At 43.2% G+C, this 16,812-nt stretch overlaps 1 protein-coding gene across 7 annotated transcripts in view; it reads right to left on the minus strand.

Annotated features, from left to right (window-relative positions):
• Positions 1–534: 534 nt before the first annotated feature.
• Positions 535–16,812, minus strand: part of Ntrk3 (neurotrophic receptor tyrosine kinase 3) — a 381,715-nt gene continuing 365,437 nt past the window's right edge. For 3 of the 7 annotated variants that reach the window (NM_019248.2, NM_001270655.1, NM_001270656.1), the window contains 2 exon segments: positions 9,006–9,369; positions 16,490–16,648. In NM_019248.2, the coding sequence (NP_062121.1) occupies positions 9,184–9,369; positions 16,490–16,648 (345 nt within the window). In that variant the 3' untranslated portion in view covers positions 9,006–9,183. 7 annotated transcript variants of the gene reach the window in all.

The following is a 16,812-nucleotide window of genomic DNA, read 5'->3' on the forward strand; positions in this document are numbered from 1 at the left end:
GAAGAAATGGGAAGGAAAACATGTTTGAAGGAAGGCTTGCCTTTCATAACTAAGCCAGAAGGATGAGACAATTTCAAAAGACAAGCAGGGGGCCTTATAATAGGCCTGTTGTACCAGAGTCTCCTGTGCAAAAGTAAACTGATGGGTTGCTAATGAGGCGCTAATCATTTGGTCCAGGGAGCTGGAAAGAGACTGATGGGTGGCTGGGAGAGCAGTTTATTTCTTTCTGCAGAAACCCAGTCTAAATCACAACATGCTCAGCCTAAAAAGAGGAGTCACCCAGACTTTAATCTCTCTTTTTTTTTTACAGAATAGAGCCTGGCCTAGCAAAGGTTGGGTAGAGAGCTGGGGGCACATAGGATTTGGAGTTCAGAGGGAGTTGGAAGTGAGAAACTGAACATACTGTAAAAACAGCCCTGGCCCTTTGTAGTAGGAATTCTGCAAATGTGTACTCAGGGAATACCTGCTATGATATACTTTGTTGGTAACTAACTTGAGCAATGGATTAGGACTGAGTGGCTTTTCCATCACTGCTGTTTGAAAAAGAGCACAACCTGCAGCTTGCTTGCCTGCTTTCAGCTAAGTGTTGATGACTTTCAGTTATCCAGTCAAGTGCCCTGTACCCCAGCCTCCTAGCTTCCAGCCCACCTCTAGTCTTGTGTCCCAAGGACTTCGCATCACAGTTCAATTAGAACACTGGAATTTTATATCCATGGTTGGGTCAATAATATCCTTACACAAGTTCACATTTATTTTCAAATATATTATTTGTGATGAATCTGCTGCCCTTTTTCCCCCAGAAAAATTATTTACAAAAAAGGAGAAACAGGGCTCAGTCTGGTTTTGTATCTTGAAGAAAGATAGGGAGGAGTCCTACCTTAATATATAAAAAATTGTGAGAAACATGGGTTTTTTTTCCCTCCATCATAGAAGCCTCAACTTTGTAAATAACTTACAGTGGATAAAGTCATAGGCTTTGTGCTGCTAATACAAATAATAATGAGACACAGTGAGGAAAGCACATGTGTAGGGCACTAATTTGCACAGACATGCCTTGATCAATGAAAGCAGCACAAATGGGTCACTGTGGTCTATAGGCAATAGAATTACCCAGGAATTTGCATGCGTGTGATTACCTATATGCAAAAATGAATATCATAAATAACCAAAGGACAAATATGACTTCTTCTATATCAGCATGAGGATCTAGAAAGACTACAACTCTGATAATTGCTTTTAAATAAAGTTATCAAGATTGCCCCTGTGTAACTGCTGCATTACTCAGCCCAGAAATCTATTTTCCTCAGTCAATAAACACAATGTCCTTGACTAAAAACTTTCAATCCTCCTAAAGAAATATCTAAGAATACACAAAGAGATTCCTACCTCTTACACCAAACAAGCCAAGATGGAAAAGTAGTCTGAAAGAGAATCAGGTTCAAGAACTATGCAGAGAAATTTGTTCTTCAGACGTGGGCAGATCATTCTAAAATCCGAGGTATGTATTTTTTTAATGTCTGGGATTTCGATGAGTAGCTTTTAAGAGTCTAGAGGTGGCTAGAGCCAAGCTGGAAGTCCCTTTTGATGCATGAGATGAACGTGTGTGCTTTTTTTGATGCTTGCCATCCTGTCTGAAAGGTTTCATCTGCCTATAAGATAGATCTCAGTATGGCATCTCTTCCTACAAAGAAAGTTGATAAACTAGTGCTTAGAGTAGTGGTTCTCAGCCTGTGGGCTGGCACCCCCTTGAGGACTGAATGACCTTTTTCAGGGGTCACCTAAGACCATCCTGCATATGAGATATTTATAGTATGGTTTATAACAGTAGCAAATGAGTTATGAAGTAGCAATGAAACAATTTATGGTTGGGGGTTAACACAACATAAGGAACTATATTAAAGTGTCAAAGTATTCCGAAGGTTGAGGACATTCAGCTTAGAGGATTGCTGTATTCTTTATTCCAGTCAGAAGAAGTGGAAGTCAGTGGGGCATGCATTTCTTTAAAGGACTAGAGAAAGCACTTGCATAGAAAAGAATTCCTTCTAGCCATCAGACTCCACCCACCTCATTTGCAGTCATGACCTTGTTGCATCTGTGGTACTCTTGAAACCCTGGAAGACTAGAGGCATGGACCTATGCTGAATCTTAGCTCCTCTGAAGAGCATTTCACTTTGAGATCTGCTATAAAACTAGTTGTCATCAGTAGAGTGGCTTTCATGCCTTGATTTGCAGTCTCCTCCTCAGGGGCAGGGGTGGCAATACAATGACAAACATTGTCACTCTGACCAAGCAGCAAGACTCTATCATGCTCACAGAAAGGTCAACACTCCCATTCTGGGTGTCAGATCCCAGCCACAGTGCCTTTGCTCAAGTAGGCTAAAAGTTCATGGACCGTGAGATCGGTAGGTGGAGACAGGAGAGGGAGTTGCTGTGGGTGGGCCATCAAGGGTTTCAGATGGGATTTACAGGGACATGCCACATGCATCTCAATGAGCTGTGCAGTCAAATTTAGTGCACAGAGGTTAATCTAGATGTCAACATTGTCTGACAGCACTGAAATTACTCCAGGGCAGGGATCCTTCAGAAGTCTTAATATAACAGTCAATTCCTCCTGCCTGCAGGAAATGAAAGTTTTCTGCTTTGTGTGCCGAATCATTCAGCACCAATTTTCTCACTGTTTGAAGTCCAAACTGTTTGTGGTCCTGGGATTCACCTTGTATTAAGACTTTCACAGACTTTAAGAAGCCAGATCTTCGGTCCTTTGGAAGCCAAAGAATGTGAGCCAAGGAAAAGGGGGAAATGAAAAATCAGAGAGAAGAAAATCTTTACTGAAATGTACTCCTCTCTTTCAGGTAGCAGAATTCACAGGTATTTGGACCAGGCTTACTCTTCCTCTCCAGAAGTAGATTCAAGGGTAGCAGGTAAGAGTCAGGCAGCTTTTAAACAGAGATGGGTGGGGGACTAATCCCCATGGGGAGGAATTGAGCAGGCCTTACTACTTCAGAGAACATCAACTCACATTTCTTTTTAAAGTATCACTCTCATAAATGCTCCTTAAATGAAATAATAAATACCAGACTTGGATTTGAGCATGTGATTTTTTTTCAGTCCTTTGAGGAGTGCTGTATCCAAAGGGTGCTAGACTACACAGCGAGCGTAGCTATGCTTTCATGCTACTACCTTCATCCCTGGAGAAAAGAATTCTAAATTCCTCACAGCCTTAAAATGAGAAGAGACTGACTCATCTCAGAGATACTAAATGAAAGCAATACCTAAATGCCTGGAAGCTTCTCAGAAGGAGGAGCTCAGAAGGATCCTTGTCTTCTGTGTTATCTCAATCCACCATCTATTAGAAACTTCTACTTTATAGCCTATAAATCTAGTGAAAGAGCTGAGCTCAGACTTTGGTGCTCCAGTGTATGTCTGGATGAATATGGGACAAAGTTAATAGAATTTACTCTCTTACCTCTTAAAAAGGAAACTTCGCTTACTGGTTTAAGACACCATTCTTATGGCAAATACCAAATCGGGCTTTGTTTTAAAATTGAATCCTAGCTGCCCACAGGAAGGGCAATGTGAATTTTATGACTCGGAGAGGAAGTCCAAGTACTACACATACTTAAAAACATCATAATGAAACCCATGATGTTATATAATTTAATATTACTAGCAAGAAAATAAAACAAAAGAAAAAGTATTCAAAGTTCTTTTGGGTGGAGCCCACATTTCTGCAGATCTCACAGAAAGGTACCTGTTTGTACATGAGAAACTTGTTGCACACACGTACACACAGAGTGCTTAGAGAGAATGTAACAGACAGACAGAAGCCTTGTTAGAAGCCAAGACACAAGGCCCTGAGTAGGACAGCCCAGGTGCAGAGCAAGATGCCTAATACCCAGTGTATTCACATAAATAGCCACCATGTCCACCACCATCACCAGTACCTATCAGAGAGAGTGGTAGTCAATTAGTATCCTCTCAGATTCTGACGCTCCTGGGAGAGGATTCATCTGCAGTGCTGGTAACTTCAATACCAAATTCCAAACAAAATGTAAGTAGGATGGGTTTCTGCATGGAGTGTTATCAAATACCAGGAATGATGATATTGAGAAGCTCAGATACTATTGTCAATATAATTTAATGTAGAGAGAAGCAGATTATCACACTTTATGAAATAACCACTTGGGATCTTTCTCAATATCTCTGAGGCCAGTCTACTTCTACAGTTCTCATCCAGGAGAAAGATAAAGTACCAAAAGTTTCCCAAACCACAGCTGACTTGCTGACTCCAGGGAAACTTCTTTGGCACTATGGCCCATCCAATGGATAAAGAAAGTACAGGATATGCATATGACTAGCTGAAAAAGAATGTTTTTTTCTGGTGATTCAAGCAATCCCCAAATTGGTACTAAAGCCCATACAGATGTTTTAATAATGATGCCCAAACTTGGAGTTAACCCTCCCAGCTCTATTTAGTATTGGCTGAAACAATTTATTTGGTAAAAAAAAAATAGGGTGAGTCTTAAATAAAAATAAAATCATAGTGAGGGACTACAGATCACAGGATCTGAGCTCAAGCTGACCTTCTGTTATTGCTGTTGTTCTGAGGTAAACACCTTGTGCATTTTAACAAGCTGCTGCCCAACCAAAGTACATACTACACACTACAGAGATACTTGGTGGTAACTCACAGGACTGCTGACATGTGGGTTCATTGACTGATCATCCACAAATATTCTATGCTCCACACTAAGCCAAGTATTGCAAAGATCAAAAATCTCAGGAGAGTGTAAAGATTATACTGTTGCTGTCTGGTTCAGAAAAAGGAAGCAAATATGCCACTCGTCTATTGTTGAACTAAAAGAACTCAGGAAAAGCAAGGACATATACACATTCTCTTGTTTTCCGACCCAGAGTTCACATTACTATTTACCTTGCATGGGAGGTGAGTGGGACTATCTCCCTATGGCAGACCAGTTTCTGCCAGTGTGGACATGTGAAGTGGGGAAGATGGCTAGAAGAGAAGGGGGTGATTTCTCTTGAAAAATACAAATATCAATTTTCCTTGTGTACCAGGATCCTGCACCAGGGTCCCTCAAACACACCGGGCACTAATTATGCTTAGTTTTTGTCAACAGCAACTTTTCTTCCTTTCCCTCCCTACTTTTTCATTTCATCTCTCACTTCTAGCAAACAAGCTTAGAATGAAGAAGTAGATGGGACTCAGATTTAGCCTTTCAAACTGAAATTGACCCTAGGGATGCACCTCTTCCAACACTGTATATCTTGGATGGGAAAACTGATAATCTAAGAGATGCTGATTTTGCCTAAATCCCATGAATACCCAAGCACTAAGGCAGGGTTCTTAGTGGCCTTTCTGATGTATGCAGTGCTTTTCTAGCACAGTTAGCTCACTCTCTGTATTGAAGCTCTTCTGTGGGTATTGGCTTCTGTAGGATTTAGCACCAGAAGTACTGCACTAGTGTGTCTGCAGAGATGAATGGCACTGTTCAATTAAATCCCAGAAAAATGGAAGATCTTCATCTCCAATAAAAAAGTGTTCTCTGGGAATAACTTGTGCATGATCTGCTGAGTGGAAGAAGCCCAAACTCCTTTGTATGTTGACTAGAGAAAGCTTAGTTAACTTGACAACCACTCACAGTTCAGAGATGTAATCAGAAAGGACTGTCAAGTTCATATTCAAAGCAAATAATGAAAAGGACCCTTGTCCATGACACTCTCTTCTACAATGGACATCCAAGTCACTCTTTGTCAGTTCAGGATGGACCCAGGTGACAGTAACAGGGCACAGAGTTAAACATGGGGTCTCTGGAACATTCAGGAGCATTCGTAGTGGTCTTGTCTTCAAGCTAAGTACTAAGTTAATGTGGCATGCTCTTTGAAGGTATAGATGTGTATATTTATGTAGAAAGCAGGATGGAGCAGTTGGCAGTGCCTCCATGGGCTAACGGGATGTTAATTCTAGACTCATTGGACCACATTAGATTCTTTAAAAATAAATAAATAAATAAGTAAATAAATAAACCACCAATAACAATTTTCTGGTCTAAAAGAAAGCTGGGGTAGTGAATGAGACAAAATGTTCCCCTACCCTGGCCTAAAGTAGTCTTCAGACACTTTAGACTCTTCACATGCTGTGACAAAGGTAAAGAAGAGGATCAGAGTGACTTACTGGAACCACTCCCAACCTAAGTACAGTATGTTCTCAGAGACAACCTCTTTCTGCTCTTTCTGAGGCAAAGGAGGATTTTCTAGTATTCCAGAGTGATGCTCAGAAAAACATGATAGGGTGACTCGGGGCTGAGGGAAGCTAAGAATTTGGAGCTAGAGTAGGATGAGGGCACAACAAGGGCACCCCTTATTTTGCACATAAGGAAAGCATGACACGGTGAAGAGAATGGCAAGGACTAAGACATGCCTGCACACCCCCAGAGCACTAGAATGCACTTCACTATCCAAAGCCTGTTCTGCATTTCCTTACCACCTCAAACCCTTTCTCCACCTTCTAAGGTTCACATGTAAAAATTCACTCTACACAAAGTGGATGCCAGGATGATAAGAAGGTTGGGTACATTCTGCAACCCTCCTAACTCCACTGCTTTCTCTCTCCTACTATTACACAGGCAGCAACAATGGAGGACACAGAGAGGCGGTGACCCTGATGCCAATGTGGACGTGCATGGAACTAACAAAGGACACACGTGAGCAAGTTCAGTCTTGTTGTTTCTCCTAACTGTTCCATCAGGTCAATGAATGCCTTCTGTTCTCCACTCCTTTCAAGAACATAAAGCCTTAAGAGATTGTTTTGGGAAAGGATAGATCTTGCAACATCACTTCTAACTGGAAAACATGTTCCCCCGCAGGCCCCTCTAGTCATTCCCTGCCTGAATGCCTCCCCTCTAGTTATCCAGATTTCCAGATTAAAACCTGAATGGAAACTTCCATCCAGCATTCACATCTCTGTCAGAGACCAAAAGCCTCAGGTAGTGGACCAATTCAAGGGAAAGAGGTGTAGTTACCTTAGGATAGCAAAGGGTTCTTTTGAAGGGATCAATCCAAAGAGCTTTCCCCTAATGTCCTCAGGGGCTAGGTCTCTAGTACAGTAAGAAGTTCCACTCTGAAATCTCAGTTAACCCAGCTCCCTCCCCAGTCCAGCTGAGCAGCCTGCTGATCCCTGAATCCCAACCATGGCTACAATCTGAGCACAGCTCTTTTTCTATTTGAATAAAAACATGTGTTGGTCTTTAAAAAAATAAAGCAAAACCACAACCACATAATCCAGTTCGAAACCCGCCACAGAGTGGCCCATACGTCAGCTGCTTTCACTGGCCAGGGGATCCAGGCTGTAGACTTCCCGCAGCTGCCAAGGAGAAGGGTAGTCGGTGGCTCCTGGGAGCTTCAGATAAGAAAATGTCAGTCAGTTAGGTAGCTCTGTGCTTGGGATGAGGTGGAGAGACAGGTAACCTAGGGAGAGTGCTTCTCCTCTACCCCAGCAGACCGGTCTGTGCAGCCAGGCTCTTAGCTCCCTGGGGCGATTCATTGTTGTGTAGGGGAGCTGTCCAGAGAGCTCACTTTTGCAGTCCTCCGGCGCACAGTGGGGAAGGCAGTGATTCCCCTGGTGCTGGGACCAAACGAGGGGACCGGCCCCAGCCCAGTTGCTTCCATTCTCACTCATGGTCAGAGCTTGGTCCTCATTAAGATGCCAAGTCTGCGGCACAGGCCACTCATTGGACATCTTCCAGAGAAGCTGCAGCCCCTCCCCCGACACCCAGCCCACAAAGCGATTTCTCAGTCTCTGCCTTTTCACAACAGTTCAAAGGCAGATGCATCAATCCTTCCAAGGGCTGAAAACGTGAGGGGAATGTCAAGGGCTCTCAGCACAGGTGCCAAGTAGATTCTTCGCTGCTGGCTTTTGCCAATGCCAGGGCCTGGCTCCTTGAAACACACATGCCTCGGGCTCTCACCTGGATTCCTTCCCTGGCAGTGAGGTTTACCCAGGACTTGATAGAACCTCCGGATGTGGGGGAAGCAAGATAAGAAATACAACCCAAGGGGATGCCTAATTAGGACCTACGAGGAACTAAGTCTCTTGCTACTAGAGCCCTGAAGCCTGCTGCGTCCACATTAGTGGACGACAGCAGAGAATGTGGATACTAGACCTCCAAGCTCCCGAGGGGCCTGCAAACAAAAGGACAGGCCAAGAGTCCTCCCAGTGATAGGAAGATGAGTGGCAGTGCCTTGATAGAATTCAGACGTCAGTCAGCTGTACTTACTTCCTCTGTTCTTTAATCTACCAAATCCAGGTCTTCAAGGTCAGAGGATGAAACCATTCAAACCTAGTAAGGATCTTGAGCGGAAGGGTGGGGCTAGCTCTCCCTAGAGTCCCCTGCCCTTTCTTGTTTGGTGGTTACCCGACCATGGATGGCTTTGTGTGGTCTGGTGTTGGTATTTGTTCAGTATTTACCCGTAGGTGTCATCATTGATTTCCAAAAGCATCAGGCCGATATGCTTTATAGAATGGACAAATTAGAAAATTGTCCCGAAGAGGGGGAAAAGGGGAAGAGAGAGGAGGCAAAGGTAAAGGCAGACCAGAGATGTTTCTGAAGGGCCTGGACTCCGGAATTGTTTCCTTGCCAGACATGTCAATGGATCACGCTTGCGCACTGAAGATCGTGCGCCAACCTGCCTCCTCCTAGCCTTTCTCTCTCTGCTGGGTCAAGACAAGATCTCCGAAAAGCCAGACCTAAAAAAAAACATGGGCCACAGCTTAAGTCAAGGGAATTTCAGTTGTGTTAATAATAATAATAATAATAATATTTAATTTTTTCTCAGTTATTAATGTCTTACGGTTTTCTGTATCAGCAGCTTCTCTGTATTAGAGAAGGTAATTCTCTGTAGATATAGATAGATAGATAGTTATATATATATATATAAATATATATGTCGAACTGCCTTACAGGGTTTCTTTCTTTTGTTTTTTTTTGTTTTGTTTTGTTTTGTTTTGTTTAAATTCAGTGTTGTATGTGTAGCAGGCACTTGAGTTTATATGAAGATGTTCGTTTCGGTCAAAGATGGACGAAAGGAGTTGAGGTGAGGAAAAAGAGGAGATGAGGCAGGGAGAGAGGAGGCAACAGAGTATAAACGCTTGGCCACCAGTCACCACTAGCCAAGAATGTCCAGGTAGATTGGGGTGGCCTTCCCCAAAGCATGGAGGATTTTGTAGATCTCCTTAATATTCAGTCGCTGTTGTGGTTCCCTCTGCCAGCACCCCAGCATGACATCATATACTTCTTTTGGGCAGACTCGGGGTCTCTCCAAGACACGGCCTTGGGTGATGCATTCAATGACCTGAAAGAGCAGGAATAAAAAAAAGTTATATCTAGAAGTTATATCTAGCCCATCCTTGGTCCTGGGACTCCTGCCTAGACCACTATGTGAGCTTTACTCATCAGAGCGGCTTCAGCCTAGAGCCACACACACAGGCAGAACTCTGGTTTGAGAACAGCCTTGGTCGTCTTCTCTGCCCAAGCAGAGGGTGAGAAGGCGATGAGCAGGGCTGGTGGATCTCTCTCACTGCTGCTCTTCCTGCTGAACCTGCCAGGCCAGAGCACATGGAGCCTGAATCTCCACAGCTACCCTTCCCATTTGCTTCAAAGTTCTGTAGTCCTGGTTGCCATGTGGACTGCCTGAGTGACCGTCCTCTCTCACCTGGCTGTAGAGATTGGGTCCTGACCACCATCCCTCCACCTCATAGCCTGTGTGATTTTGAAAAGTCCATACCTGTCTCCTGTTAATTCCTATTTACTTTCATTTAATTGTGAATGTATGTGTTATGCATGTGTTTTTGTGTGCATTCTCATGTGTGGGTAGATGGGCATGTATGTGTATATACATGGGTGTAGAAGCCCACAAGTCGTGTATCTTCCTTGCTTGAGTTCCCGACTTTATTGAGGCAGAATCTTTCTTTAAACCTGGAACTCACTCACTTCAGCTCCTTCTCTAGTCAGCTGTCCCTGCCTTCCCAGGGTTGAGATTTCAGGCAGCTGCCCTGCCTGCTCAGGGCCGGATGGGTGGGTTCTGTGGATCAGAACTCCAGTCCCCGTGCTGTTAAAGCAACTGGCTGATTCATCCCTTAGCCACTGGTTTCTATTTATAGCAAGTTCTTCTTCTAGCCACAGCCTCTGTACAAACCATCCTACTTGCCCCTGGGCATAGGACCCTTTTCTAAGCAAAATCGACCTTCCTTTTGGCAATAAATTGTCTGTCTTGTTTACTTTCAGATTTTTTAAAGTATTTTATTGATTTATATTTTAAACATTATTTTTGAGATTATACTATAATTACTACATTTCTCCCTTCCCTCTGCTCCCTCCTAAACTCCCAAATATCCCTCTCCAAATCTTATTCAAATTCGTGGTTTCTTCCTTCATTTAATTGTTCTTTCTTTCATTAATTGTTATATATCCATATGTTATATATCTCTAAATATAACCTGCTCAGTTCATATAGTACTTGAATGTAGGGTCACTGGCAACCACTCTGTGGTCTTCCCTGGGAAAGAACGCCTTTTCTGCTCCCAGCTTTCCTCAGTTGTTCATAGCTCTTTGTGGGTTGTTAGATTCACCACTGACTGGATGGCCAGGGCAAGTCAGTTACCCTCAGGGGTTATCACCATCCTGGTCTGTAAGACTGGAATCAGGAGTTCCAGGAGGACCAACTGCAGTAATAAAAAAGTCGCTGTTACTACAATGATGGCTGCATGGTGCAGGGGGCTCACGCATGTCCTTTGCAGTTCAATTTCAATTCCTCAAAGATGTTTCCTTTGAAATGCTAGAAACTGAACCTGGGACCTCAAAGTAGGTGATTTTTGTACTACTTATCTGTACCGCATTTAAAAACAATTATTTACTTACCCACTGGTGTGTATGCATCCCACACAGTATTAGGTTACATAAGGACATTTTAATACAAGTGTAATGTACTTTGGATGTAGCCCCACTGTGCCACCCTATTTCTCCCACCTTTTCCTTAATTTTAACGCTAGACTTTATTTTTCTAATTAGCAAATGCAATATTAAGCTTCATTCGAGCATTTTGGTTTTATTTGATTTGTCTTATTTTCTCCCTCTTCTTTCCTTCCCTCCAATCCCACTTTGTTCACCTCCACCACCACCAACCGTCCTTTCTGCTCTCACATCTCAGTATCCTATAGTCCTTCCCTAAGATTTCCCCAATGCCTCCTTTTCCCTTCCCACCACCCTGCTTTTAGTTTCATAACTGAATCTCACACTGACTCTCATGTGCACACATACTTAGAGACATTGTAGGCTCTGCTTGAAATAAGCATGGAGGTTTCTCAAGAAGTTAAAAAGTGATGCGGGGCTGGGATTTAGCTCAGTGGTAGAGCGCTTACCTAGGAAGCGCAAGGCCCTGGGTTCGGTCCCCAGCTCCGAAAAAAAGAACCAAAAAAAAAAAAAAAAGTGATGCTACCTCATGGCCCAGATGTACTGCTAAGTGCAGGCATATACCTAAAGGACTTACATTCTACCACAGAGCTATTAGAACACCCATGGTTATGGCTACAATATTCACAACAGCAAGGAAATAAATTCTGCTTTTAAAAGCATCTTGGGCTCTTGCTCTTGCTCTCTCACTCCATTGTCCCTTCTCTCCCCATTCCCCTCCCCCTTCTCTCCCCGTGCTCATGGCCGGCCTCTACTCTACTCCTCTAGCTCTCTCTCTCTGCCCTACTACTACTCTCTTAACTCCCCTCCCCATGCTCTGAATAATCTCTGTTCTATACTATTTTTAAAAAAAGCATCTTGGTTTAAAGAAAAATTGAGAGAATTTATATATGGTTCCCATTATGACCTGCCATTTGCCTACTATTGGCACATTATATATTATATTTGGTTAATACATTAGCCAAATGCAATGGTTTATCCACACTTCTTTAGCTTTTAACCTCCTATCCTGTGCAAGATGCCATCCAGGACACTAAATTCTATCAACTCATAATGTGAACCTAGGCTCTGCTAGAGTACCAAGCAGAAAGAAACCGATGCATGTACATTTTCCCAAACTTCATTTAGTTTTCCCATTTGTTTTAACTTCTCTCTAACTTTACCACTCTGTTATTTTAAACAGGTTACCACAAACTTCAGTTTCCACACTTGAAGACTGTGATGATTAGAAGAGCAATGTTTTGTCTAATCTGGTATTTGAGCAAATGCTTTGCTTCTCTTCCCTCTTAGCATGTATTTTATGGGGTAAGAACCCCCTCTCTTCCTCTCTTCTTAGCATCTTCTGCTCCCTCACCCCTTCTATCTCAACAGCCTGCAGAACAGGGCTTTCTCCTGGGCATCTCAGATTACTCTGGTCTGGACACCTTCTCGGTGCCAGTCCTCTTCTGTTCACACTTGCCATGTAGTCTGCGATGGCACACTGGGGGTCACTTCATTGCCAATGTGATAAGTCTCCAGGTGCTTGTGTTTACCATTTGGTCTCAGAACTCTCTCCATTGTCACCCCTATTTTTTCCACATTCAGGCAGAATGATTCATTTCGAACTGTCATAGCTTCTGCCTATGCTTAGATCAAAGGCATCCAGTACCATCTTCTCTATAGCAGAAGAGTCCAGACCATAAGCTTTCACTGCTAAGTCCATCATCAGTTACTACCAATACTTAGCTGCTGCTATGGGTAGGGCAAGGGGCATGGTTGACAGAAGAAAGCTAGTCTTTAAGGGCAGAGCTCTGCAACACCATCTTAGAAGAGGACACAAGCACCCCCTTAGCTACTCTAGCCAGCTTTTGTATCCATGAAAAGATTCCTATATACTATCGCTGAGTAACCTGGTGTTCTTGTGAGATTCCTATCAGTGGGATTGTCCCAGACTCTTGTCGACCTGTGGGACTCTGTTCCTCCTACTGGTCTGCCTTGTCCAGCCTCAATGTGATGCTAGGTGCCAGGTTGTATTGTAGCATGTTATGCTGTGTTTGGTTGATGTCCTTGGGAGGACTGCTCTTTTCTGAAGGGAGGTAGGGATGGAGGTCTGTGGGAGGGGAAGTTAGGGGAGGGAAAATGGCTGATGGTATATAATATGAGATAGAAGAGTTTAAAAAAAGATTATGCTAACAACAGCAACACACCCATTGATGATACTTTCTTTCTTTGGCTACCAGATACCATGGAGATTGTGTACAAATGCATGCATGTCTGTATTTGCATACATAGAAGTTCACATACATGCAAATGTATGTGTGCTATCCCTCAGTAAAATAGCACCAACTTAAATAAAACCCACAATAACAATAGCTTCTACATACACGCTTTCCTTCTTCTTCTTCAAGTCCACTAAAATATTTGTGGGAAATGAGTTCAAGCCCCATTAAGTACCTGCATAGTAAGACATCACTATATAAAGAAATGCCTTGTCAAATGGATGGAACTAGAAAACATCATCCTGAGTGATGTACCTCAGATCCAGGAAGACATGCATGTACTCACTTATAAGTGGATATTATCTATAAAGTACAGGACAACCATGTTACAATCCACAGACACAAAGAAGGTAAGAAATAAGGAGGCCCCAGAGGAAGATGCTGAACCTCTCTCTGAAGGAGATATTTATAGACATTGGAGATGGATAGAGAGAGGAAAGTAGATGGGAGGGGGGTAGGAAGGGGGATCACGGGTGGGAATAAGTTGTGGGTAGAGCAGAAATGGGGATGAAAGGGAGAGAGAAGGGAAATCAGTGGTGGTTGGGGAGCATCTCAGGGATAAGTCAGAGACCTAGGATGGGGAGGCTTTTGGGAGGATATGGGGGTGATTGATGCTAGCTGAGTTTCCTAGCTATAGAGAATATGGAATCTGAAGTGGCTAGTTCCTTCAGCTATGCACACTTCCAGTGGAGCGAAGGGGACACCAACCTACCACAAAACCTTTGACCCAAAATTTGTCCTTCCTACAAGATACACAGGTATACAGATGGAACAGAGGTTGAAGGAATGGCCAACTAATGAGTGGACCAACTTGAGACCCATCTCATTGGAGAGAGCTAACCTCTGACACTATTAATGATGCTCTGCCATGCATACAGACATGAGCTTAGTGCAACTGTCATCTGAGTGGCTTTATCCAGCAGCTGATGGAAAAAGATACAGAGACCCACAGTTAGGCAGAGCTCAGAGAATCTTGTGGAATTAAGAGAACTAGAGGGGTCAAGGACACCACAAGAAGACCTCCAGAGCCAACTAACCTGGGCCCATTGGCTCTCACTGAAGCTGAACCACCAACCAAGGACTGGACCTAGGCCTCCTACACATATGTAGCAGATATACAGCTTGGTCTTCATATGAATCCCCCTGCAATTTGAGTGGGGTCTGTCTCTGATTCAGACTGTGTTGCCTACCTTTGGATCCTTTCCCCCTATCTGGGTTTCCTTGTCTGGCCTCAGTGGGAGAGGTTGTGCTTAGTCCTGATGAAACTTGATACATGGGTGGGTATTTCCTTCTCTGAGGAAAAGGGGAGTGGCATGAGGGATGGAGGTGGGACAGTGTGGCTGGGAGAAGAGGGGGGAAAAGGGGTGATCGGGATGTAGCATGAATAAATAAATTAATTAATGGAAAAAAGTGATGCCTTGTTTTGTTTTAAGGTAGCATCTCACGTGATCTTATCTGTTCTTTAACCACAAATAGCAAAGGATGACCATGGTCTCCTGATCAATCCTACTACCTCTGTCTTCTGTGTGCAGGGATTATATGCCTGTGTCGTCATACCTGATTCCTGTGGTGCAGGAGATCAAGCTCAGAGTGCATGTTAGGTAAGTGCTCGACAATTGAGTCACATCTACCACTTCAAGTTTGGGATTTTGAAAGTCACCTCAGTAGTCAGGACATAGAATAAAGGAAATGAATGTCGCTTCTAAGTAGAAGATACTTTCTTGAGTGTTAAAATGAAATCTCAGTACAAAGAGGACTTAGTGTTTATGATTTCCAAGAAAACAGAAGAGTATAAAAAGAGCTAGAATTTTTCTGTAAGTCAGCTGCTGTAGAAGCTCCACTCATATGTCTATGGACTGTGCTGGCCACATCCCAAGCTGTCTCCTTGTTTAGTTCTCTAAGATACCCAGTCTCTACGAAGATGCCACAGCAATCTCCTTTCTTTTTCCCAAATCCAAGAGGGATTTTCTGAAAATTATTAAGTGACTGTACCAAAGCTGCTTAAAAACGTGCCTAGTGCTAAACATTATTTTCTGACCTACCATGTTAACTTAGCTTGAAGGGGCTTGAGACCCCATATGAACAACAATGCCAACCAACCAGAGCTTCCAGGGACTAAGCCACTACCCAAAGACTATACATGGACTGACCCTGGACTCTGACCTCATAGGTAGCAATGAATATCCTAGTAAGAGCACCAGTGGAAGGGGAAGCCCTTGGTCCTGCCAAGACTGAACCCCCAGTGAACGTGATTGTTGGGGGAGAGCGGTAATGGGGAGAGGATGGGGAGGGGAACACCCATAGATAAGGGGGGTGGGAGGAGTTAGGGGGATGTTGGCCCGGAAACCGGGAAAGGGAATAACAATCAAAATGTAAATAAGAAACATATAGGTTAATACAGATTAAATAAATAAATACATGGAAAAAAACAGAGGACTGTCATGGTATATACTATAAAAAATAAAGATGAAGAAAATGAAAAGGGTATCAGTGAAACTAAAAAAAAATCGGGCTGGAGAGATGGCTCAGTGGTTAAGAGTACTGACTGCTCTTCCAGAGGACCTGAGTTCAAATCCCAGCAACCACATGGTGGCTCACAACCATCTGTAGTGGGATCAGATGCCCTCTTCTGGTGTGTCTGAAGACAGCGACAGTGTACTTATATATAATAAATCAAAAAACTTAAAAAAAAAGAACATTTACTTTAAAAAAATCATGAAAAGATAATAAGTATTCAGTGTTGTACTGTTGTTGGTTTATTTTATTCTTGGACACTTACACACAACTGATAATCATATATATTTGGTCCTTTCAGTCAATTCAGGATTCCATGCTTCCCTGTACCTGAGGTAGCTCAAGCCTTTGGGAACCTCCTCTGTAGATACACTAAGCAGTAAGTGTTTCCACAAGATGGCACAATTGAAAAACTCCCAGTTTTTCTTTGTTTTCTTTTTCTCTCTGAGTGAAACATTTGTGGGGTTTTTATATGTAGCAGAACAAACAGAACCCTGACTGCCGTCTCAATTTAGATATCTGATTTCATACTCTTTGGACAGCTATATCCCATTTTCTATAGTCACAATTTTTCCTTCACTTGGAAGTTTTCCCCTCCTGATTGTGCTTGCATTTACTCTGCTATCTTGACAGCCCACCTATTGCTACACTATATGCAATCCATGTTCTGGGCTGTCTGTCATCAGCCTTCCCCCATACCCCCAAACATATCCTGACCCGTCCCTTTGTTACCTCTGTGTTAGAGAGCTGGAACCATGGTTGCTTCCCATAGGTAAAGATCTCCCAAAGAATAACCCCAAAGCTCCACACATCACTCTCTGTGGTAAACTTCCGGTACATGATGCTTTCAGGTGGCATCCAGCGGATGGGGAGCATGGTGTGTCCTCCCACCTAAAAAGAGGAATGACAGTGGCAGAAAGAGTTACCAGATGGTCAGAATCAATCAGAAGTCTATCCCCTTCTTATATAAACGTACCCTCCATGCATTGGATCCCAACATGGCCATGCTCTAGGAAACCTGAATTCATAGGCAAATGGGGATGCTAACATCAATG

Source organism: Rattus norvegicus, chromosome 1 (assembly GCF_021556685.1).
Source record: "Rattus norvegicus strain SHRSP/BbbUtx chromosome 1, alternate assembly SHRSP_T2T, whole genome shotgun sequence".
Taxonomy (NCBI): domain Eukaryota; kingdom Metazoa; phylum Chordata; class Mammalia; order Rodentia; family Muridae; genus Rattus; species Rattus norvegicus.